This window comes from Megalops cyprinoides, chromosome 22, assembly GCF_013368585.1.
Source record: "Megalops cyprinoides isolate fMegCyp1 chromosome 22, fMegCyp1.pri, whole genome shotgun sequence".
NCBI classification, from domain to species: domain Eukaryota; kingdom Metazoa; phylum Chordata; class Actinopteri; order Elopiformes; family Megalopidae; genus Megalops; species Megalops cyprinoides.
Window position 1 is genome coordinate 19994168 of NC_050604.1, and position 25991 is coordinate 20020158.

The 25991-nt window shown below is 43.6% G+C and overlaps 1 protein-coding gene across 1 annotated transcript; it reads left to right on the forward strand.

Moving 5' to 3' along the window:
- Positions 1-1346: 1346 nt before the first annotated feature.
- On the forward strand, positions 1347-18820 carry papss1 (3'-phosphoadenosine 5'-phosphosulfate synthase 1). Its single transcript, XM_036517257.1, has 12 exons — positions 1347-1549; positions 2245-2359; positions 2648-2883; positions 3236-3374; positions 4394-4512; positions 5212-5325; positions 5463-5574; positions 8216-8421; positions 10989-11124; positions 11454-11722; positions 13322-13551; positions 16803-18820. The coding sequence occupies exons 1-12, from the start codon at positions 1490-1492 to the stop codon at positions 16939-16941; spliced, it is 1875 nt and encodes a 624-aa protein (XP_036373150.1). The 5' UTR covers positions 1347-1489; the 3' UTR covers positions 16942-18820.
- The last annotated feature ends 7171 nt before the right edge of the window (positions 18821-25991 follow it).

The window sequence follows — 25991 nt, forward strand, 5'->3', positions numbered from 1 at the left end:
GATATGCTTCTCTGGCTTAGGAACTGCAATGTAATGTTTCCTCACTACTTGGTCCATCAAGGACAAAAAGCAGTATTACCAGATGAACAATTGACTGTTACTGCAATGTTGACTGCTTGATGATTTATGCATGTTTCTGAAGTTTTTTTTATTCAGTTCCAGATCTGGGAAGGTAAGATGTTAAACACAGTTGCTAGGATAAATACCATTTATTTTGTCTCCACCTATAGGGAGCAGTTGGAATTGAAGTTGGTGTGAGCCTGAGATATCACTCTTTTTGGTATATAATGGTCAAATGTTTTGGCATTTTGGTGATAGGTAGCTTAATAAATAATTGGCCTGAACAGTTGGATATTTTCATAGGCACTGTATGAACAAGTTTGTGGGCATTTATATCCTTTGAGGAGGAAGGTCAAATTACATCAGTTAATTCTCCCTAATCTGAATGCTTCAACTTCAAGACTTTTTGGATGCATCTGTATTTCATGATAAATAATAATGTACAGTCTAATACAAACACAGTCTCAGGTCATAAAATACAAATGATTTCAAAAACAGTCATCCATATTTCTCCCGTGTTCACTCATAGACAGACACACCAGAAATAGGCTACTTGAGGCATTCCTGTCACTAAAAACACTTTAGTAACTGTAACATTGATGTTCAAAGAGTTTATCCTTGAACAGTTATTATGCGGAAGCTGGTCACTCCAGCGTGTCACCTTTCTGTAGAAATTCAACTGCAATAAAACAGGTGAAGACTTTACCTTGAAACTCAGATTTCAAACCCCTGAGATTTATGCATTAATTTCTCTGAAAGTCCACAGTGGTGTGAGCTATGACTTTATAGATAAACCTGGTCTATAACCAGTTACTTCCATATTATTTTAAAGAAAATGTAAAATAATAGAAAATGTATTTATTACGTAAAGAAAACTGCATGGCATATTCTGACTGATAAGAGCACCTGCTGCCCTGCCAATAAGAATAAAAGAAAGGACGAAAAGACTTGAGTCACCATTCGGTAACTTAAGTTTGGACTTGTCTCTTTAGTAGGCTAAGTGTTATGTACATACTAGCTTAAAATTGGTATCATATTGCCATCAGTTCTTTGAATGACAGCGCTGCTCTTGAAAATGAGTATGCATTGACATATATATGATTTCCTACGTGACGTATTCGTAATATGAATAAACTTTTGATAGAAATGTTTCTAACGTGATGAAGGCTTTCGGTCGGCGACAAACTATGCGACAAAACTGCTTCTTCCCCTTTACGACATTTTGTGCTAGTTGTCATAGCGACGCCTTGCGAAGCCAACAGAAACATCACTTCCGATGACGAGCTCGCATAAGTTTTGGCCGTAATGCTGCTCGGTTCCTGAGGTCTTCTCATTCATGAAGCTGCCTGTCTGCTAAACAGATAAGGAAATTGGTTACTGATTAGCTTACATACACAACCAGCGACAGAATCAATAACTTCAGATCGCAATGGATACTTCCGGGACCTCGCACAAGAAACAGAAACTGAGCAACACCGCTGAGAATTGGGTGAGTTCAGGATGTCACACGATCACACCCCCGCTCCGCCACGTACACCGCTTGCGCTTGGTGTTAGCGTCGCTAGCGGGCTAGCTGGCAAGCTAACTGTACCGAAAAGAGATGGTTTACCTTTTAATTGTGAACACTGCAGAAGTGCTCGATAGCTATTTGCATTTAGCACAGAAGAACACATGATTGCATTTAGTTCTATTCGCAAGAGGCTGCCAGGTTGCTACATTAACTTTAATCTCATTTCACCGGCTCAGTGGGCAACTGTTAACACTAACTACAACCATTGTTTAACTAGAACTTATTTTGCAGACTATCTGTAAACCTGATTAGTTAATATATGTAATCATGTTCGGACTTGCAGACAGTCATGTTTTTCATTATGTTTTCGCTTTAGTCGGCAACCGGACTGTTGTTGTCAAGCCGTCTGTTTTTTTTTACTAATGAATCTAGCTACGTTAGCTGGAAAATTACGTTTGCATTGCTACCTAAATTCCAGTCGTCGTTACAACTGATTGGACATAGTACCTGCATCCTCCCACGTCAATAGTATAGCGAAAACGCAGTCTAGACTAACGCAATGCTAGACTAAGCTGAGTGTTCTTTTGCTGTCTATAATACTAGTAATAAAAAACTGATCTCAGTTAATCGTTTTTATAATTTTCAGATGTATTTTTTTTGCTGAAATATTTCAGGGGATGCAGAGAGCCACCAACGTTACGTACCAGGCTCACCACGTTAGCAGGAACAAGCGTGGACAAGTGGTGGGCACCAGATCAGGGTTCCGGGGATGCACTGTCTGGCTGACGGGTGCGTAGTGTTGAATTACATTTACATTTAAATCCACACTCAAAACTTCGGGGGTAGTTTTATCAACTCCAGTTTAATCTGTCGTTAATCTTTTGTTACTATACCCGTTGTTACAAGCGTGTCATAGCTAGCGAATCGTTTTTCTTGCTAGCGAGATGAGTCTATGTTGTCTTACTGGTTGAAGAAGCATAATGCTTTAAGTTTTTAGAATAAAATGTGCAACAATTCACTGACTGATCATTTGATGAGTTTATGACTAATACATATATGCTACTGTTTTCCTCAAAGGTCTGTCAGGGGCCGGGAAGACCACGGTGAGCATGGCTATGGAGGAGTACCTGGTGTGTCACGGCATCCCTTGCTACACTCTAGACGGGGACAACATCCGCCAGGGCCTGAACAAGAACCTGGGCTTCAGCCCCGAGGACCGTGAGGAGAACATTCGGCGCATCGCTGAAGTGGCCAGGCTCTTCGCTGACGCAGGGCTGGTGTGCATCGCCAGCTTCATCTCCCCCTACAGCAGGGTGAGACCCTCAGCTTGGCATTTACATTTTTTCATTTGGCAGACGCTTTTATCCCAAGTCACTTACAAGTGAGGCCGAGTACAACACAAGCAAATAGCCATGTGAGGACTCAGCATTATTAGAAGGGCTGTATGACCAAGTTTCAGTAGTTGGCCAGACAAGGTACAAGCTAGCTGGTAGAGACACGTGCATGAAAACCATAGATATGAATTTTTTTTTAATGGAAAACAGAGCTTTAAAACTCCATGAGATAGTGTCACACCTGTGGCTTTCTCCCCAGGCAGGTCTGGGATGAGAGCCTGTTCTTACTAGTATTAGATGTGACCATTTTTGCTATATCTCTCTATCCCAGGATCGTCTGAACGCCAGGAAGATCCACGAGGCCGCGGGCCTGCCCTTCTTCGAGGTGTTTGTGGACGCACCGCTGGATGTGTGTGAGCAGAGGGATGTGAAAGGGCTCTACAAGCGAGCTAGAGCTGGAGAAATCAGAGGTGAGGCTTTGCATCATCTCAGAGACCATACTTAGCCTTTTTTATCTTTCTAGTTAATGCAATGCAAGAAACCTATAATTTATATTTTTTGCCACATAATTGTATTTTTAGTATCTTAACATAGGCAAAAGTACCAAAAAGCCATTTGAAATTCTTGAGTGGAATTGAATTGTTTTTGGTTTTTAAATGGTGTGTGCCTGCGTGCTTCAGTCTTCTGAGTTTGTAGGCAGAGGAAATGAATGTTTTCTCCTAGCTCTTCTATTTGTAGGTCTTGTAGTTTTGCACTACACATCTTGCGGTCTGCACTTGCTAAAGTCATCTGATTTTCCTAGATATGAAATTTTGCACCACGCGCCTACTTTCTGCGTTAGTGCAGTAGATGCAGCTCAGCCACCCGCAGGCTGGACTTTCTCGAGCTGATATCACACTGCAGCAGTGTGGTTTCCTCAGTGGCTGTCTAGGGCCAGACTAGGGTATGTTCTGTAAAGCACTTAGAATCTGCCGAATGTAAAGCCTGTTAAGAAACCAGAGGGCTGTGTTTTTCTTCCAGGAGACACAAAATTTTTATGCATGTTCCACCTTTTTCGTCCTGTTTGGCATTGCCAGCGTGATTGTTAGGGTTGTCTCACTGCAACAACCGCGTGTGCAGGAGTGCTGGGCGTAGCAAGCGCAATGCCCTGATACACCTCCACGTCAAAAGTGTATTTACTCACACAACATACATTACAGATAAATAAGCACTGGTGGGAGGATAGGTACAATTCCAGTTATACCACCCATATTCCCTGTGCAGCAAAGCCATTTTGTTCTGCAGCTGTGGGCTCCCAGTCATTGTCAGCGGACCACATAGCCAGTCCATTGAGATATTCTGTCTGGAGCATTCATGCTTGACTACTTTTCTACAATAAAAGCAGATAATTAATAATAGACACATCAGAAAGATAAGACCTGAGGTGGTGAATATTGTAAGGATGACAGCTGGTTCTCAGTGCATCCCTGTATTTCTCTGTCTTTCACAGGTTTTACTGGCATAGACTCTGAGTATGAGAGACCAGAGGCCCCCGAGCTTGTACTGAAGACTGATTCCTGCAGTGTGAATGAGTGTATACAGCAGCTGGTTGATCTCCTGCAGGAAAGGGTAAGGGAGTGTGAATTCTGCAGCATGCTTAACACGTACAAGCCTGATCACAGACTGCAGACCTTGCTCCTTTGACATAACCTTGATGGTGGTGAAACATTGGTATTGCACTCCTTTAAATAGGCAATGGGTATTGGTTTTAGAAGTTGTATGTTTTAGCTGTAATTGTTAAAGAACCTGTTTTATTTAATGACTTCAGAAATTCCCACAATGTACACTACCACTATAAAAAACAAAACAAATTTAGCAAGGTGGGGAAAGGTGGGCTTCCTTGGCTGATTTAAAGCTTCATAGGTTAACATGGGTAATAGGGAAGTTTTCCTGAATGCTTACCATTACTGAGGGAATTTCTTTTACCTCCGTCTGTCTGTCCTTTTTGTCTGCACACTCACTAACTCCCCTTGAAATCACATAAAATAAGAGTTAAATCAAAAAAGGAACCTCTAGATGGCACAATAGAGCAATTCCAAGTATGACTACAGTGGGGAAATAGACCTGAAATGTAGTGCGACATCATGAAATATAATTACTAGTTACTTCAAATGCCTAGTTTCTGCAGGTAATCGGGGTCGACAGAAGCACTTGCTTAAATTAAAAAGCCGTTCAGGTGCACATTCAGGAGCTGAATGTCGTGTAGCAGTTTTCTGTTGTCTTTAATATCTCTGGTTTCCCTGTTGCACTGATTGCACGTCTCACTAGGACATTGTGCCCGTGGATGCATCCTACGAGGTGAAGGAGCTGTACGTGCCGGAGAACAAACTGGACCTGGCCAAGGCAGACGCAGAAACGCTGCCAGCCGTGGAGATCAGCAAGGTAGCCTTCCTCTCTTCACCCCGCTTTACACCGTCGGAGCGAGACGCATCGGAGGGCGGTGGACAAACTGAAGCTGACGTTTTATTGGCTCTTGAAGGAGGTCATCTTCAGGTCGTGTGTTGTCTCTTGTGTCTCAGGTTGACATGCAGTGGGTTCAGGTTCTGGCAGAAGGCTGGGCGACTCCTCTAAACGGCTTCATGAGGGAGAGGGAGTACCTGCAGTGCCTTCATTTTGACTGCCTCCTGGATGGTAAGAATCGTTTTCCTTGCTGTAAAGAAAGAAGAAACACTTTGGATATCCCTACTGACTGCTTAAAAAAGCTAAAGCTTGTTGAGATGAGTAGATTCCACTAGGGGGAGATCTAAGCTCTCGGAAGGCCAAAAAAGAGGAAATGAATGTAACATGTTAGGGTTAAGATTAGGGTTCTGCACAGTAACAAAAGACCAAAGAGATAAGGGAAAATAAAACATAAAGGAAACTTCGAAATTGCAGGTAAAGTAATATGATCATGCTAAAATGACCAGAACTAAAACTGCGTTCATTTATCCTTTGCCCATAAATGTGATCAGAAAAAGACCATCTTTGAGAAGTGATCAAAGCCAGGAGTTTCTATGATCTTCTCCATTTTAGGAGACTATAAAATCACATTAATTTTCAAGACAAAGTATGATTTTCCAAAATGAGTAAATTACTTTTTATTGCCTCATAACAATGATTTCTCTATTGTACATTGTGCAGCCAAACATTCTGACAGAAAATCCCCTCCTGTGTAATAAAATACTTAAGCTAACACTCATGTTTTAAAGATAAGGCCTGTGCTTCATTAGTTTTCCCATGCTACACTTAAACTGAACTCCTTTGCCAGAAAAATACCCTTTAGAAGAGGAATCCATTGCTGAACTAATGTTTTAGGGCACCATGTTCACATTACTAGAGTTCTGGGGTTACGATCAAAGAAGATTCGAGGATATTCATTCCAGGAAAACTGTCTCAGAGTTGAAGGGGTCAGACCCATTAATAATTGCTACCACAGAATGTCGTTTGTCTCTTTATGGGCTGTATGGGAGTCCAATTAGATGTGCCAAAGTAATCAAACATAGAAATGCCTGCTGTCCTGTCGAAATACCCCAACTATTGGAAATGTCTTTTCGTCTTTCGTAACTGCATCTGCGTGTCGGCCTCCAGAACCACAGAGCTGTGTGTCGGAGATTATCCGATTTTCACCTTGAGAGAACACATTTGTAATAACAGCCTGAATAGAGGCGGCAGTGTAGACTAGTGGAAAGGTGCAGCGCTTGTTACCAAAAGGTTGCTGGTTCAATTCCCTGCTGGGGCACTGCTGCTGTACCGTTGGTCAGGCACAATTGCCTCAGTAAATATCTTGCTATATAAATAAGTAACATAAAAATTGTAACACATGTAAGCTGCTCTGGATAAGTGTGTCTGCTAAATGACAATAATGTAATGTAAGTCTCAAATTGAGACTTCCTGTAGGCTTAACACACAAGTGCAGGTTCCTCAACCTGTCGCTTACTTGTCAGATTCTCTCTTCTCGTTTGGCTGGAGCGGAGCGTCACAAAGGGCGGTATCTTATGGAAACCAGCTGGCTATGCTGTTTTAAAAGTGCGGGATGGGAGGCCTGTCGGCACAGGGGCAGGGGAGGGTTGGGGGGGGATGTAAATCCGATGTGAAACGCCGTGACCATGTTGGTTTAATCAAGGTGTGGGGCTAAACGAATCTGCCAAGCTAACGTCTGCGCGGGGGAAAGAGCTCCCTGCTGAAACCGTTTTTGGGAGAGTGAAATGTATGGCAGTGAAAGGTAATTTCACCCCGCATTAAAGTGTCCTGCTCTGTTTTACAGTGCAGTCCTAGAGGAAACAGCCCCCCTCTTTGTCAGATTGTTTACAGGTCCTTCTGTGGAAGGCTTCACTGTATTTAGAGACAGAGCTGTTTGTGTATTGGCATTTAGTTATAAAGGCTGTATCTTTACTCTGTATTTTATCAAACACTCTCTCTTATTCTTAAATATAATCCATGGGTGATATGTTTGGAAATGTTTGGTGTGGTAAAGAAAAGTGTGCTGTTTGCATAGGGCTTCTTTTACTAGAGAGTTTCACTGAAGTAAGTAGAAATGACTGATAGCCATGCTACTAATGTGCTGTTACCCTTGGACTGAGTTCACCATGGGCCTAATTTTACAGCTTTTTGGTATCTCTCTTCATTTGGAGGTTTAGATGTACTGTACATGCACTACACACACACACAATACAAAACTAATTCTATAATTCTACTAACATTTTACATCAAGCAAATGCACATTCATTCTTTGCATTCTATGGTTAGCTTGTGATGGCCACATTTCTTTAACTGAAAAAGATCTGTCATCTTAGAGGCAACAAATAATGCGTACAAAGTTTAGTGTGAATTGTACACACGAGTGATGAGATATACTTTCTACTAATGTGTCTAGCATTCACAATGGTATAACCAGCAAATGCAAATGTTAAAAAATGTGTATTATGGTAAATGGAATATGTGTGCAAAGTTTCACTCCTTAGTTGTTTGGCCCCCTCATAATAACAATTATGGTTTTAAAGAGTGTATTCCCTATCACACATTTTTGGACGGATGATGTATTGGCTAGAGTTTTGTGGCTGGAGGATGTCATGTTCTGCATATGACCCCACTGGACAGAACAGATTTATCTCTAGTGCCTTTGAAAGCCATTGTGTCTGCATCCAGATTTTTTTTTCCCCTTGTGGACCAGCAAGTCCTGGTGTTTTTCCATGAGGTCGAATGTTGATGAAGGCTGAGCAGATGTTGAAGTGATGATGTCATGCATGAGCCTGGACGCTGCCCTCATTCTGCTGCCTTTGTGACCTCCCCCCAGGTGGAGTGATTAACCTGTCGGTGCCTGTGGTCCTGCCTGTCTCGACCGAGGACAAGGAGAGGCTTGATGGATGCACTGCCTTCGCTCTGGTCTACGGGGGGCGCCGAGTGGCCATCCTCCGCAACCCTGAGTTCTACGAGCACCGCAAGGAGGAGCGCTGCGCCCGGCAGTGGGGCACCACCTGCAAGGACCACCCCTACATCAAGGTCAGTGGCCCCCCCCCTCCGAAACGTAGGCAGGTGGAAATCGACCCACAGGGCCTCCGTGGGCGAGCCCTCTGAGCAATCCCTACCCCTGCATTTCCTTAAATTCAACTGCACTCTGTTCACACAGCCCCTAGCCTGTTCTTCTTCTGGCCGAGGTCTTTATATTCCAGCGAGTCTCCTGCCAAAAGCAGGCCACCTTCCCCCTTCCAGACATCTCGGAATAAATAATGCGCAATTGTTTCCATGTGCAGGCATTGACAGGCCGCTCAGGTACACTCGATGGCTCTGAAGAGTCCCGGAACGCTCTGGCGTACGCTCCCCTGTGCCAGCTGAAGTGAGATTTCGGATCAGAAAAAACACCGGGCCGTTCCAAACTCAACAAGAAAATCCGGCGTTGTTTGCCATGGGAGCGCGCGGTGCAACATTCGTTAAAGAGATCAGGATTGATAGGAACATTAAAGCTGCTCTTCTCTTCTAGTTGTCACCTCATTTTTAAACGGGGATCAGCTGTACAGCTTCATCATCTAGAGTAAATTGGGAGCCGTAGCAGGAATTGTGAACTGGAGCAGGCAGAAAGAGCATAGAGTGCACCCGCTCAGTCCTTAAAGAGCCTGATGATTGAAAAGTACAAAGCTAAGGGTCTTCAATATGAGGTGCCTCTATCTGCCAGCGACGCCTGCAGTGGGGCTGGACCTCACTGGAACAGAGCAGAATGTTCAACCATGTGCAGTGAGACCAGGGGACTTCACATGGAGTGAAGAAGAAACCCAAAATGGGTGGAGCTTTTGTGTGTTTTCAGATACTCGCAGATTTAAACCAGCCTTGGTGTTTTTCTGTGGAGTACCGTCTTTCGATTGGTTCCGACATGATAGCTTCACCTAATGTGGTGTTGATGAAATTTCACTCTATTTGTACGTTGGCCTGGATAGACCACTTTAGCAGCCAGTCAGTATATTCATATATACCCCCAATCCTCTCCAGTGCCTGCTTGGCATACAAGGTTGTAGCAACTAAGTGTGCTAATTTGAATTTTGATTACGCACTTGTGGCTGTGATCTGCTGCTATAGGGTAGACTATTTAGAAAGCTTAACGTTATTAAGGTGTTACCCTCACAGGCGGGTAGGACTGAAAGCCCTGAGGAGACGGATCAGAGCTTAATCTGCAGAGCCCCACAGAGCCTGGCTGAATAACCTGTGCCGTAGGCCGGGCTAAATCCCTTTTCCTGTCTGTCAGTGTGAGGGATTAAGTCAGTGTTGTGTTGTCAGAAATATTTCCTTAAAGAAAAGCTTAAATGTGAAGATCATAATGGCACAATGCAGACTGCATTTATTCTCTGCAAATGCAGCATTCTTAAAGGCTAGTTTTGGGGTACATAGGGGACTAAGGATAGTGCCATTTTCCACTTTGGCCTGTCCCAGATTTTATCTTAGTACCCCAGAGCACATGGCCATTGCTTGCACGTACATATGACCTCATGCCAATATCAGCACAAGTTCATCTGCAGTAAAAAGCATAATTCAAACAGTAACTCTGACCGGCATCTTTATATCTGGCATGTTGGAAGCGCACACTTATTAAGAAAACGTGGATGGCAGAGTCCATTATCTTCTGCAGCGCAAACGTCCTCAGATTGGACCTGACAGATTCTTGGACCGAATTCTTACCGGGCTCCTTTTTTTCAGACTCGAGATGATCCCCGAAGTTGAAAGGACCACAGTTTTCGCCCCGCGTAATGGTCCATTTATCAGTGGAGGTCCCGACCCCATTAACCATTCCAGCTGAGACAGGGTTTGAGCTGTTGCCAAGGCGATTCTTTTTTTGGTCCCCGCTCCGTGCAGAGGAATGTGGGACAGCGTGGCTCTCCAAGTCGCCTGCATCCAGGAGCCGCTCTCCTCCGGCAGGCACACACAGCACGGGTTGGCACAGCGAAACCCCACTTTTCCACCGCGGTTAAGTTAAACAGAATCGTCAAATTGAATTTCTGATCCTGACAGTCATTAAGTGAGGTTAAGACTTGTGGCATCTCCTCCTCTCTGAGAACATGCTGGGTTAGGTTAATGGTTCTCTGAGTGCCAGCTAATGCCTTGTAAACGCTGTTGAAGGCAGAGGAGAATTACAGCATGAAACGATAGCTTTTAAGCGAAATGGCTTTTTGGATGTTAAATACTTCTGTGAGGTGGGGGTGGGGGGGGGACTCGCATTCAGTGTGGTCGCAAGCTCATGCTTTCATGGTCGTGTGGAACATTTTATATCTGGCTTCATAGACTGAGGTGCAGTCAAGTCATGGGACAGTTGCTGGAGTCAATTATGTAGACATCTAAGTGTTTTGAATGTACATGGATTCAACCAAGGGCTGTTTATCATTAGCTTAGTAGCATGACCAGCAGTGCCCACTCTGTCCTGGTGCTAATGCTTAGTGCTCAGTTTGTATTTATCATGGCGTGTACATGAGTTACAACATGCTGCAGGCTTGGTTTCTCTACCCCCGCTTTATAATAAGCCTGATGGGACTGTGGTTCTTTCTGGTGCGGCTTGTTCCCCTCTAACCCTGGCGTTCCTGTCACAGATGGTGATGGAGAGCGGGGATTGGCTGGTTGGGGGGGACCTCCAGGTTTTGGACCGGATCTACTGGAATGATGGGCTGGACCAGTATCGCCTGACTCCTACCGAGCTGAAGCAGAAGTTCAAAGAACTGAACGCAGGTATAAAGACTTCCTCCATTATTTGTTGCACACAGTATCTGTTGTATCTCTCTATTTTTTATTAACATTATACAATACAACATTACTACAAAATACAAACACTGCAATATTTGTGTATTACTTGCATACAAGCGTGATGCAAGTAGCCATTATTCGCAGTTCTTTCTGTTATTTATAGTTCATAACAGTTCTTTTCAGTCCTTCACAGTCAGTGATACCAAAGAGGATTTGGTTAGAATAAACCTGGAGAATCGGCTCTGTCCTGCTTTATGGAGATGCTGCCTGCCTCTCAGCCGCGACGTGTCCTCTCTCTCTCTCTCCCCCCGCAGACGCGGTGTTCGCCTTCCAGCTGCGGAACCCGGTGCACAACGGCCACGCCTTGCTGATGCAGGACACGCACAGGCGGCTGATCGAGCGCGGCTACCGCCGGCCCGTGCTGCTGCTGCACCCGCTGGGGGGGTGGACCAAGGACGACGACGTGCCGCTGGCCTGGCGCATGAGGCAGCACGCCGCCGTGCTGGAGGAGGGTGTGCTCCGGCCCGACTCCACCATCGTGGCCATCTTCCCCTCCCCGATGATGTACGCAGGCCCCACTGAGGTAAGCACTGCAGCCTCAGTCACATCACATTACCTTTACGTTACATTATTGCCAGTCAAGAGATTCTCTTATACAGGGTGACGTACAGAGGTTATAGTTTTTGCATGTTATCCATTTATACAGCTGGAGGCAATTGTGCGTTAAGTACCTTCCCCAAGGGTACAACAGCAGTGCTCCATCAGGGAATCGAACTGGCAGCCATTGTTCGTTATGAGCCCTGTACCTTACCATTATGCTACACTGCCGCCCCTTGGCATGGTCACGGTCTTGGTTAATGCAAAGGGTTTCCACTTCCTGAGAAAGTGATGGAAGCTGGATAGATATATGAACTTCGCTGAAGATCCTTGTTAAATTGACAAAAATTTTAAGTTCGTTTTTTTTATATGACAGCAAGCAAGATACATTGATCTTTTGTTCTAATTCACTAGCTTGATGTTTCTCCTCAGTGACATTGCAGACAATTGGCTATCTGGCTGGCTTCCACATTAATCTCACTACAGGAGGTTGTTGGCGACCTGTGTTCAAGGCCAAATGCAGCTTCACAGAAAGGTCACTGAGAATGTACATCTGAGTGGAAACCCTGCTTTACTTTTATAGAAGAGCAGAGTACTGAACACCTTAAGGAATATTTGCAAATGGCAGGGTGTGAAAGACTAGTGGTCAAAGGGTGAGACCTGATTCATTGTTTTTATCATGGTGCCAGACTAGATTTGACAAGATTTCTTTATTGTCGTAGAGTGAGGATAATCTATATCAGGTTTCCCCTGTGTAGTTTTAATTTGTGTGCCTCTTGAGGTTTGTAGAACGAAATGAGCTTGTCTAGTGGATTCCAGACACATATGGTTAAAACACTCCGAAGACAGAAATAACACAGATTCTCTACATTGGAACATCTCCAAAGGTTCTTGCCAGTAAAGGATCGGGGGTAATCTGAAGTCACTTCTTTAATGGCAGAAGGTTGTTCTAAAAGCATCGTGAGCAGATCTGTTTCGATCGGTCAGCTGAGATGCAGATAAGCCAGCCAGCCTGTGCGGCTATGGGCAGGAAGTGCAGATGGTCCTAACATTTAAGGCACATCAGAAGGAAGTGGCCAATACTGCGGGTCCATGTTCAACACACCTGTTTAACAACAGGGAATCAGATTGGCTGAGGCTGCTGAGCTGTACACAGCCATTGGCTTTATTTTAGGGGCACTGTTTGAAGTGCAGTTGAATTTGAAATAGCATGCATTAAGACATCCTCTCTGTGCTGGTAGCTATTTTATTATAAATTACTGATGCTATGGTAGTACCATTCTGTATAATTACACTGCTGTACAGTATAATTTATAAATATACTTTAAGGTAAAATACATGTTAAATGAAGTGTCTGTAGTCACATTTAAAAAAAAATAGGATCCATTTAAACTTATTTTCTTGAAAGGTGTTCATTTGAACCACAGTTTACAGCTTTCCTACCCTTAAAGGTTGGCTGTTTGTTAGACCTGGTCTGTAGTCATGGACTGGGTATGAGAGGAGCTGCAGTGGGGAATGTCCCTTTGAGAGAGGGCGGGGCTGGGTTCAGCTCTCGTGTGTGACTGGGTTCGCTGCCGTTCCTCAGGTCCAGTGGCACTGCAGGGCTCGGATGGTGGCCGGGGCCAACTTCTACATCGTGGGCCGTGACCCTGCGGGGATGCCCCACCCGGACACAGGGAAGGACCTGTACGAGCCCACGCATGGGGCCAAGGTGCTGACCATGGCCCCCGGGCTCATCACCCTGGAGATTGTGCCTTTCAAGGTGGCTGCCTACAACAAGGTGAAGAAGTGCATGGACTTCTACGACCCCAAAAAGTGAGTCTACTCTCCTAACGCCCACACAGCTAATGCTGCCCAGATTCCAGCCCTCTCCTCTGCTGTGCGCACAAACAGTAATGATAACAATAATATCCACCACCTTTGAAGCTTTATCTGAGGATACAAAGTGTTTACCTTAGATTTAAAGTTAACCCGCTGAAAGATAAAAGCTGCCGGGTAGATCCCAGGTAGGCTGGCTGGGTACTCTGGCTCCTGGAAAAAAAAAAATTCCCTTAACAAAACTAACCTTCTGTATAAGTAGGAATGGGGGGAAAAGTCAAATGGATATTTCTTCAAAATGGCAAGGAATTTTTTTCTAAAAAATATTCATGACACTTGGATGTAGTGTACATTTCATTGTCAACAGAGACTGATGGGTAAGATTTACAGCCATATAAACGTCTCCACAAAACTAGTTCAGCAGTTTATTTTTTTTCTTCTTTAGGGAGGAGAGAAACTTGGTTTACAGCAAGTACTGTTATGGATAAAATTCTGTAGAGCATGTAAACAGTTAAGTGCCGTGTTTAAAGCGGCAGAACTATCATTCAGCTCCTCAAGTGCAACGTCAGCGTGTGTTTTCCTTTCATTTTCTTATCTGCACGAATCTGAACCGGGGGGTAAACCGGAACGCTTTTTATTTTCTTACCCTTTTGCAGAGTTGCGCCGTTCCGGAAGCTTTGATGTGTTATGAAAATCAGACGGAGCTGTTATTTATTGCGTATTTGTATACGGATACCGTAGACCGCGGATACCAGCGAACGTCGTCTGTCATCGTTGTGATGATAAATAGCCCCGACACCCGAGCTGTGGTGGTAATGAGCCATGTCTGCCAGAGATCAGGACTGAAAACGCTGTCAGCGCAGAGACCTCTGCAGCAGTAACCTGGCACGGTTTTCAGGCAGCGTTTGAAGACCTGCTCGGGCATTGCATCATAGTTCAGTTCGTCTAAATGGTAAAATGGTTCATGTACTGGCAAAAAATGCTGCCATATTTGGCAACTGGTCACAACCAGTGTGACACTGCTCTGTGAAAAAGACTCTTTCTTATGCCTCCTTACACCTACATTCTCTGGTGTCTCTCTATATGGGGTGGCTGACTGGGAGAGTTAGTGTGTAGGATGAAGGTTTGTGTATAAGAGCATTCTTCTAAAAGGTCTTTGGTGGGCAGTACATGGTGTGGAGACACCTCAAATGGCTTACAGTCAGGCAGGGACATTTCCAAGCCATTGGGATATAAATGCTTTGATGGTGGTGGCATGATTGTGTAAGGGGTGTGTCTGTACGCCTGTCTGCTGACAACTCAGCAGCCCCACATATGGAGTGAAGCCTGGGCGCTGCTGTTTGCTGGCTACCTCCGAAATTGATACGTTTCAAACGCTAAGTGGTAGGCTTTCCCTCAGCTTGGTAGTTTTCAGCTAGTGCCTTTGTTTCTCCAGACAGTTTCAGACACGCTGTGTGGAGCTGGGTTCATAGCCGTGCGCTGGCACTTCCCTCATAGCTGGAGCTCAGGTTGGTGGGAGCAAAGGCTAAAACTCAGTCTGCATTTCAAAGGGTCCGCTTGGCGCCTTCTGAAATTTATGGCGGCCCGTCTGCTCTCCCCCCGCTCGGCTGCACGTTATTGGGCTGTGCCAAATTTCAAATGAATATGGATCCGAAGACTAATTGCCAGCGATCCCCCTAAAAGTCTCCCTTAAAGTTTGGCTTAATGGCTCAAATCAATGCAAGCTGTTTCTCATTTGACTGCATACTAAGTTGTCTCTACGGAATATGGTTTCTGCAGTCTGCCGCCCCCCCCCCCAATTAATACTATCTGAACAATGTGCTGCAGTTCCCCGCTTCAGACAGTCCCGTGACTCGGTAAACTCTTTGATAATACTTTATTGTCCAATTCAAAATGCGGTTTAGTTGTAATTTCACCTTGGACTTTGAGAACGTGATAGTCCTTAAACTGAGCAACCCAGTGATGCAGAACTAGAATTCTACAATGGCTGACAAGAGAGACGTGTGTTTTCCAGCACTGTTTTTTGGAGACCGTGTTCCAAGTTGCCCTGAATGCTGAGGGCACGCTGATGTTGAGAGTACTGTGAATTCGGCACAGGGTGTTCTGCGTCCTGCTCCGGCGTGGGAATGCGTACAGGCCAGAGGCAGCGTGTTTGTGTCAGGAGCTGCTGTGGGGGGCGGGGGGGGGGGGGGGGGGGGGGGGGGTTTGGTAACTCAGGAAATTGGGCACATTCGACAGCTTTCTGCCACCTGTCCGCCGAGTTTGGGGAGCATGTCTGGGGCCTGGGATAGGCTGTTTGCACCAGTGAGACATATTAACACTTGGTCGTAATAGCAAATAAAATGAGCGGATTAACACTAAATGGGAACACTGGAGCCCCAGTCTGGTCACTGTGTGGAGAACAGGCTTTTGTGTGTGAGCAATTAGGGAATACCCAGGCAACTATGTCAGAACCTTTCTCTGGTCAACCCTCCTATTGAAACGGCACGACATAAAACTGTCATAAAAAAAAACAGCTTATGATAAAAGATTCTTTATTAAAAAAAGCATTGGGACAAATTCATGCAACTAAAAGGTCGATATGAAAGAATCAAATCAAAGCGGGTGAATGGCATTCTGTCAGTGGTATTGCTCTGTTGTGGTGGCAGGCCTGGAATGAGCTTTTTGTACGGAGATTTATTTTTCTACTTCTGTGTTTGGATTGAGATATCTAATAAAGGACGAATATTTCATTTAGCTGTGCGGTGTGCTAATATGGTGGAGCCACAGAGGGCTGTATTTAGACTGGTGAATTGTTCGCGGGGATTTTTGCATGTAAATTGAAGAGACTGATTAGTTGTGTTTATCAGACGTTTTGCTCCGCTGTTTATTTTTTGAACCATTTGTTTAAACTGGAACGTGTAGCAGAAGGTTTCAGTTTAATGGCGGACGCCTGAGGTTTAGATTCCTGCCTCTTTTTCTGTTGCCTTGAAGTGAAGATCAGCTATTTACCCCCCCCCCCACCACCACCACCATGAGATTGTTTCACTGAACACATGATGGAAGGGGACCAGCGTGCGGCAGTCTTCACATCACATGTGTGGTATTTCTGAACATTTTAGACTTTTTTTTTTTTTTTTTTTTTGCCTTTGGCGGGAATGTTGTCTGTGTGAAAATGTCTGCTGTAGTGAGAGGTGAGCACACTGCACACACGGGCCGTTGCCAGAACGACGCTAATGAGCGAACGCTCCATCTCTTCTCTCTTCCAGCCACCAGGACTACGACTTCATCTCAGGAACGCGCATGCGCAAAATGGCCAGAGAGGGCCAGAACCCTCCGGAAGGCTTCATGGCCCCCAAGGCCTGGACCGTGCTGAAGGAGTACTACAAGTCTTTGGAGAAAGCTTAAGCTGTATTAAGTGCAGAGCAGATCTTGTAGCGGTTAGGGTTTAAAAGTGGGACCACCCAACAACTGCGTTCCTCCACCCTTTCTGTGGTTCCTACGAGGAAGTCACTCCCAAACACAAAGACACTCTTAAAGCTGCCCGTCACTGTTTTTAGTCTTAACACACTGAAAAGTACTGTTGTGTGGATGTTGTTTAATACAATGCACCAAATCATTTGTTCCATTTTACATAAATACAAATCGGTAAATGTATTTGAAAGATCAAATGGTTTTAGCTTGGGTTGTTGATCTCAAAAGATATTTCTATGGAAAGGGACAACGGTTCATTGTGCAATTTTCATGGCTTTTAAAAACATTTTTGGAGGGACAGGTTTCCTTTTACAAATACCTGAAATGCTAAATGTCTATGCGCTGTGTCTAACTGAAAATATTTATGCGTAATAGCCATCATGTTCTAATTTATCAATTATGTTTTCCCCCCATGGATAAAAGAGCATGTTAACAGGATTATAGATTGCACTGTATTACTACCAGTTTTCTTTTTTATACTGCAGAAAAACTTCATTTCCTTGTAACTTCAGATTTTTTCATCGCAGAGCGATGTGTAAAAAGGTGTCCGAGGTGGTTGAGGTGAGTTAATTGTGGTGGTCTTTGCCAAACCTCAGTTAGACTGTGTAACTGATGGATAATTAGTGTCTTACTGTGTTAATATTTCATTTACACGGACATTGGCCCCCTATTCAGTGATGCAATAATAACCGCAATGGCCAGTCTAATTGGCAGTCTTACCTGAAGTGTGCTACCACTGATGCCTGGGGCAGTGGTTGCTGACCTTCACAACCTCCTGTTGTTTTGTACTGTAACCTGGACATTAAAGTCTTTGCCATTGGCCTTTCAGAAACATGGCAATAACAAGCCTTGCTTGTAGGAAGGTATGATTGTCCTTAAGGAAGCTTTACTTTGACGACAGAGCTAGATATAGGATCAAAACATATGATTTGTAAAGCTCATTACTTATGGAAAAAGACATAACTAAAACATATGGGCATTTCTTATACATAATACATAATTCTAATTATGGAAAGTTCAGGCCACTGCTATTAAAGACTCAGTTTAATATGTTCTTCTGCTTCTCAGTCTTCAGGCATTTAAACTTTAATCCAATTGAAATAACAATTGCTAAGACCAGTGTTGGCTTGGTCAGATGATTTTCAGGATCTCAAAGATCATGTAGACGCCAAAGCTAATTGCAGTGCTTTGACAAAATTTGTTTAAATGTCTTTGGCAAAAACTAAATTAATTTTGTTTTTGAGCTTTTACTGAACAACGAAAAATGATTGTATTTGATCTTTAGCCATTAATTGCTCATGCCACATACCATGACTACAGAAGATTTTTTTGACTGAAGCAGCTGCAGGTTTCTTTGAAAAGAAAGTTCTGTATCATACTCATTCAGAGAGCAGGGAAATACCTCTGCAGCAATAACATGCGACCCACACAGATCAAAATTTTTTGATGGGGATATGCAAAACCTTATTAGGCTCAAATTAAATTAAACCCATAGATGAAAACAATGTCACTGGTAAACCTGGGATTCCATACTGATTTGAAACAATGTTTCTTTGTCTCTTGTATCTAGCATGCAGTGGCCCTTAAGGCATGCAGGAATATTGACATGTCAGGACTGTTAGTGTCAGTGATTGTTACATTTTTTTTTTTAGCGTGGTGTTGCTTGATTTCTTTATTTCTTAGCTCTGGATTTTATTTGATTGTTTGGATATTCTGTTACTGTTGTTTGCCAGTGAGTCGTTTTTGTCGATGTGACGGTTAATGGTCAGATTTGGGCAGCAATGTTGTACCTGTAACTCTCTATTAAATCATTCCTAGCAAACACAACTGCGTTGAAAGTGTTCATTTCCAAACTGAAAGCTTCACAAATGTGTCTGAAATGCATGCAAATGCAAGTGCATTTAAATTTGCTATCCAGGGCACCCCCTGGCACTGACACAAAACATTGCAATGTCAAGCTGTCTTTCAGTATACCAGCATCCATCCACAATCCCAACTGTCCTTGAGTGTACAAACTGTCATTTAGGACTAAAATGCAGACTGAACTTCTTGAAATTTCTTTAAACTTCACTATATATATATATGTCTTTATGAATGTCTTTCCTAAAGAAAAAGTAAAAATAAAGAAAGACCCTTCTATGAGTAGGTGTGTCCAAACCTCTGACTGGTACTGTATCAGTAAGCGAAAATGTGCCTGAGAAAATGCTGTCATTTTCCCTTGAAGCCTCAGACAAAGGCTTGGTAGTTCAGAGTATGCGCACAGCAGGGTGAGAAAAAACTCCCAGGTGGTTCCCAGATGCAGATTTAAGTGGAACAGAGAGGGTTAATTGCTCTTTAAAGGAGCTCCCTCTTGAGAGGTATCCTGGATCTTTACCTTTGTGTTCTGCCTCATGCGTAATGTAGAGACCTGCCAGCAGCAACGCTGTCTTATATTTACATTTATTCATTTGGCAGACGCTTTTATCCAAAGCGACTTACATTAGTTACAGTTCTTTACAATGTTATCCATTTATACAGCTAGATATTTACTGAGGCAACTATGGATTAAGTACCTTGCCCAGGGGTACAGCAGCAGTGTCCCAGCGGGGATTGAACCGGCAACCTTTCAGGTACGAGTCCTGCTCCTTAACCACTATGCTACACTGCCGCCCTGTCTTCATGAAATTGAATTTTTTGTGAAATTGAATCTCAAATCGCAGTCAAGCTTGGGCCTTGACACCACTTCAAAAGGAGCGCTGTGTGTGCTGCAATGCTTGGATTCTGCTGCAGTGGGAATCTCTGTCCCATGCGAAGCGTGCACTGTTATTGCTGTTTAAAGGGCCACGTTTAAAATCAGAACCTCATTAGTGTATAATGTCATTACTGTAATTCAGCATTAAGCTGAGGTGTCCACTTTTAAGGGATTACGCCTTTTTACTGGCTGGCAGTGTGCAGCTGAAGGAGAAGGGCATTGAGGTTGGTCGTCACTGTCTCCGTAATCCTCATTGAGGAACTATGGGTATAAATTGTTACCAATGTACATGAACAGAGACCTGGGAAAACCCTCTTTAGACTGATCTAATTAGCACATGGGATGTCCTACCATAGGAGCATCTTGTTTGATAGCAGTCATTAAAGCAGAAGATCTACAAGATATTAAGCTTATATTTGTTCTATGAATGTTATTATGACTAGATAAAGTCTTCCACGATCAGGCAATTTCTGTTTTAGTGAATAATCAATCTTGATTGCTATTGTATGAAATTCACCATCTTGATATCCTTAAAGCATTCATTCTAAAGTAAAAATCAGATTTTGCCAAGACAAAAAAATATTTTTGTTTAAAGAGGAGAAAAATATCTCAGGCAATATTATGAAATGTAGATTATTTTCTTAAGACATTTCTCAAAATACTGAGTCCAAGTCTTTAAAAGAGACCAGTCTTCTCCTAAAGACGGAAAATAAAACGTCACATTGTTGTATTTTTGAACACAACAATATGAACATGATTATATCCAAACTGTGGGCTCCCAGCAAACCACAGACTCCAACCCCAATACACAGGAGTCCAGTGAACAGTAAACACCGGGTTTGTTGTTTGTGGTCTAAAGTTTACATAGAAATCCTCTTTGTGTCAGAGTGAGCATACAGATCTAAAAACAGTGGGTTAGTGTGGCTTTATTAGAAGGGAACAGTCCTAGATGTGTTTTGTGAAGACCGTATTGATCAGCCTTTAGGGAACTGATCTTTCCACTCAGTTCTATATTCAGTTTCATTCTTCCTTGATTTGGTCTCCCAGATTTTCTCACGCCATAGTCTTCCTGTTAGAAATGACCGATTATGTGCACAATTATACAATTATTTTGAAGAGGCATCAGGAGCCAGATTTTGAAGTAGATAATTGAAGTTGGAATTTGTGATTGGCCAGTCCTCTCCATGCCCAAAGCTTAACAAACTATCCTCCATCAGACAGATTCTCCACGGTCTTGCGCTCTGCTCTTGTGTGGTGCACCCGATGACATCACAGCTCTACCAGTAGGTATAGTGCTTACATGAATTCTGCCGCTTCCAGCTACAGTTTCCTTCCATCTGGTTTGCATTTCATTCAAAGCGAGTTGTGATAAAAAATGAGTGGCTTCTCAGGCAAAATGGATCACAGTGGTACTGTACATAAGCAGGGTGACTGCATGCAGAAATGAATAGGGAAATCAAAGAAAACCAGAAAGAGCTCCTCAAATGCAAGCACAGTCCACGTTTCCATTTTTGATTGAAATTAAATCCATACCAGTCTGACTTAAAATGAAATATCAAACCAAGAACTGTGGCCAGAGTATTCAAATATTTAATAGAGAACATATTATAGGAATATGTAGGATTTCCTAGCTGTAGCTAAAAACAACAGTATTGCCCTGAACATACATCACTGTAGACACATTAGATGGTAGATACAATATTCTGTGTTACTCCTGGATCAGTTTATCACATAACATTCAGTCAAGGCTGCGAAAACTCCATGACTTCATAACGCCGCAGCTAGATACAGAGATATCACCTTTAGGGATGGATGTCACACATTAATTGGTGCTGCCAGCTCAGATCAAAGAACGCAGCTGCTCCATGGCAGTGGGGCACCTGGTGAGGGGTTGCTACCAGCTGGCAGCCACTGAGGAGAGCCCCTGCGTGTGTCCTGAGTTCCCCACCTGCTTAGTGCTGTACTACAATGATAAGGAGGGTCTGGCCTGCTGCCACCAACACGGAGAGGCAAGGGATCATTGTCACAGCGGCGGCAGGTGCATTTCCTGGGGCCGAGAAACAGGGTGAGGAATCAGGCAGGAGGTAAAAGAGAGGTGAGGAGGTGGGCGTGTGTTTGTGTGTGTGTGTGTGTGTGTGTGTGTGTGTGTGTGTGTGTGTGTTTGTGTGTGTGTGTGCGTGTGTGTGCGTGCGTGTGTGTGCGCGCGTGTGCGCGTGCGTGCGCGCGTGTTGGAGGGGGGCAGGGGGTTAATGTCTCTTGCAGTTTCAGGCCCCTGTCTTGAACACATCTAAAAGCATGCATGTTGCTACCTACATTGGACAGACAGCATCTCTGATTGTCTATGGAAATTTCCACATCAGATGTGCAATTCTAGACCAGTGTCTTAAGCCATCTGGATAGTTTTTAATTTTGATTGTGATTATGGTTATGATGTTATACTGTGATGATGATGTCATTCAGGAGATGAGCTCATACAGGTCAATGAACAAAAAGTGTGATCCTTACAATAGAAAACAACTCTTGTGAAACACACAAAACTTATGTGAACTGCAAGGACATTTAATAAACACATTCATATAAAAAAATACACATCAGGTGTATATGCATAGAATGTAATAAAGACTTTTTAATTTAATAAAGATTCAAAACAAACTGAAGGACAGTATCTGTTTGGGGGGGGGGGAGGGGGGATCACATCAGAAAAACACAGGTTCAAAGCAAATGTGTTTTGTAATAATCTCACCAGACTGTTTATTTTAGTCTTTTACACTTTGATGCTGCAAGACCACACACAGTTTTATTAATTATAAAGTCACCTTGTTTAGAACACACATATTCCCAGAAACATAATGCTTATGAGTGCAGATGACTATTAATGATTCACATCAAGAGATTTCCACTGTGCCACATTAACGACCTCATATTAAATACGCTCCGTTTAATACAGTCAACACAAAGTTGTGCTTTCCGTCAGAGAGCATGATGTTTATGCGATGAAACAGTAACTAGCTGGCAGTGTGCTTTTTAAATATGAACGTTTGATAGCGCTGCTACTTTCAGACAAGAAAATGTGAGAGAAATATCCATTGCACACATTCATTCTGCTCCCTGGAAGTAGACTCGATAATCCATCATGCAGTATTGGGAAACATTCACGTACGAGCATTAGCGTTTCGTTCATGGATACTGGCTGAAGCGTTGCTTCCACAGGTTCTATAGGCCAATACAAACCACTGACACCTGCACCCCAGATGAATCTGTCAGAAAACATTGTGTTTCTGCTGCAGCAATCTCAGATAGATTAGAACCTTTCTGCTAAGTGTTCTCTTTAAACTGCTGTGCATGTGATGGTGCTATTTCCACGTGCCCTTCAAGTCTCACACCTTTATTTTCACATGTGTTTGGCCCCCCGCTGGAAAGGGCTCACAAGACTTGCCCCCCCCCCTGCCCCATGGGTCCGAAGGTAATCTGAAAATGATTTGTTGGAAGTGCATGCGAACAGGCTGTGCTGAAAAACATTGATCTTGGGCTTGTTAGCTGAACACACACCAGGATGGCATGCATGATCTAGCTCTATAAGACACGTAGGCTGAGATTGTAATATGTCACAGCTCAGACTCGCCCCCCCCCAAGCTTCTGTAACGTAAACAGAAGTGGAAATGTACCGGTGCTGGCATCACCTGCGTTGTCTCTTGTTCTGCGGAACAGGAAACTGGAGTTATTATCTGCCGCGCGCTGAAAAACAATGACCGCGGTTTCCGATTTTATCTGCGGTTATGTGCTCATCACTAGTATCTGGACCACCCTCAGGGAACTCGCTCCACGCACTGAAAAACATCCTACCATACGCCGGGGGTCAGACGGCAGCTCTGTTTTCACTGTGCGGTTTGTCGCAGAGGGGGCCCTTTTTTGTGCTGTAATTAATAAAGGAACAAGGAAACGGCAACGTGTGCCAAGGACTTCAAAGAGCAAATGAGATCAAGGTTAAATGGAGTGATGTGCTCAGGGCTAATTGGTTAAGGCCTACCACCCCCCGTCCGGAACCCCCCCCCCCCCCCTCCAACCACAGGGCACCGTGCCGTGATTGCGCAACACATCGCACCCCTGCCAGGGCGGCCATTACAGACACACAGGGGTTTTGTTGGAAACTGCTGCAGCCCAAAGGGTACAAGGTGAGCGGTTTTCACGCCTTACGAAAATCAGGTGCTCCCTCTGTGATGTTCCAGCACGGTACTGTATGTATAGGATAATGTTGTTTGTGTAGTTCGCAGGACAGCCATTTCACAAGGCAAAAGGAGACACAAGCGTGAGACATTGTTTAACATTCGTCACATTTTTTTTATTGTGAGTACAAAGATTATTTGTTTTTTTGTTTCAGGTTTTGATAATCTTTTGCAAAAATTATTTAGACACTAAAAAGCGACACCTTCAAACATGTGCAGTTATATCACATTGTATCACAAGTTGTATGGCTTGTTCTTGTGGGCCACCATGAGATCTTGAAGAGTTCTGATTTGGCCAGAGATACTTTATGTATTCAGACAGTAATGTCAGAATAAAAAAATCACTCATGAACTCATTTCCCAAAATGACACATTCATAGTTAAGGTGTGAGCAGTTTAGCAGGGTAATGCAGAGCTCCTCAGAGGTGGTCCAGGGGGTACAGTGTCAACATTGCGTGACTGCCTTAAGTCGATTAGGTTTCATTCTGATACTAACTGTATGCGCACCTGGATTTTATACCTGTTAAGTGTCTGAAGTCATTGAAGAGGAAAATGTATTATGAGTTTGTGAAAAACAGAAAAATACAAAGATAAAGATCTTCATATTCCTATTAATCTAATATCATAGATCATAGGTCTATCGATCTTGTGTTGCTGTTATATCTAGCCCATTCTAACCCATTAACCCATTAACAATACCCCAGTAACTGTTTCAGTTAGGCTTAATTAGCTCTTCAATTAATTGTTGTAGGTTGTTTTGCATTGTATTGTATTGTATTTTATTGAAGTTTTCTTTGATCACTATAAATCACTGTTTAAGGGGTAAAACTGAAAACTTTACAGCCTAATCACACAATACATTTCTTTCAGGGAGGACAACCAACAAACGCCTGTTAAGTGGTGTCAGTCAGCATTCAGCCGACAGCTCAAGTAAACCTAATTAAATAAGAACTGAGCTGGTGTGGAAAACCAGCTCACACAAGCGCACCCTTGGGCTGGAGTTGAGCAAGAGATCATGAGTTCAATGCACGCGTGACACACAGCTATGACACCTTTACAGTCATAATATAGGCCATAATATAGAGGTCGTTTCATCGGCGGAATAACATATCGCACATAAAACAGGGCACGCACTCACACACGCACATGTCTCAGGGGAGGTGTGTAATGTGTCATGGCATTCACACTCTATTTAGAGGAGGCCGTGTGACTCAGGAATATGTCTGGCTGCCCAGCCTGGAGACAGGAGCGTACCGCACCGCTCACAGAGGAGCACGTGGTCCAGGGCGGGCAAGCTGCTCTGCCTATGACACTGGTCAAAGGTTTGGACACACCTACTCATAGGAAGGGTTTTTCTTTATTTTTACTACTGTCCGCCTCTTAGAACAATAGTAGAGACGATAAAACTATGAAATAACACAAATGGAGTTATGTGGTGACCAAAAAAGTGTTAAACAAATCAAAACTATCTTATATATTTTAGATTCTTCAAAGTAGCCCAGAAATGTTTTTAAAATGAGAAATTCATACATAGGCATCAACTTGACGATTTATATTTGTCTAAGAAACAACTTCAAGCATTTAAGCATAAGTTTTTAGTGGAAAATATCTCTGAATGCGTGTTTCCCATTATCTTAATCAGGTGCGTCCAAACTGTTGGCTGGTGTTTTGTACGTGCAGTACGCTAACCTGCTTCCTGCAGCATGCGGAATGCTGTGGACACCAGGCTGGTGAGTCAGCCACATGCCGCTCTGATTCCAGGTTAAGGTTTACTGCCTTGGCCAGATGAGGAGTTCTTTGACAGCTCCATGGCACGGCGGTAAAGAAGTTAGACCTGTAACCTACATGTTTGAGGTTTGATTCTCCAGTGGGCACAGCAGATGTATCATTGAGAGAAGTACTTAATATCAACTGCTTCGGTAAATACCCAGCTGTATACGAACATAAAAATGTTTAATGAGGTGAGCAAACCATCCAGCCAAGCCTGGCCTGTCAATCTGCCTATAGTCTGTTTGGAATCTCTCTATAGC

What these genes read in the sequence shown, in the direction of transcription:
- papss1 (XM_036517257.1), top strand. Translation starts at nt 1,490, where the DNA reads ATGGATACTTCCGGGACCTCGCACAAGAAACAGAAACTGAGCAACACC. An exon ending in TTGATCTCCTGCAGGAAAGG is followed by an intron (nt 4,513 to 5,211) that starts GTAAGGGAGTGT and finishes ACGTCTCACTAG; the next exon opens with GACATTGTGCCCGTGGATGC. An exon ending in TGTACGCAGGCCCCACTGAG is followed by an intron (nt 11,723 to 13,321) that starts GTAAGCACTGCA and finishes GCCGTTCCTCAG; the next exon opens with GTCCAGTGGCACTGCAGGGC.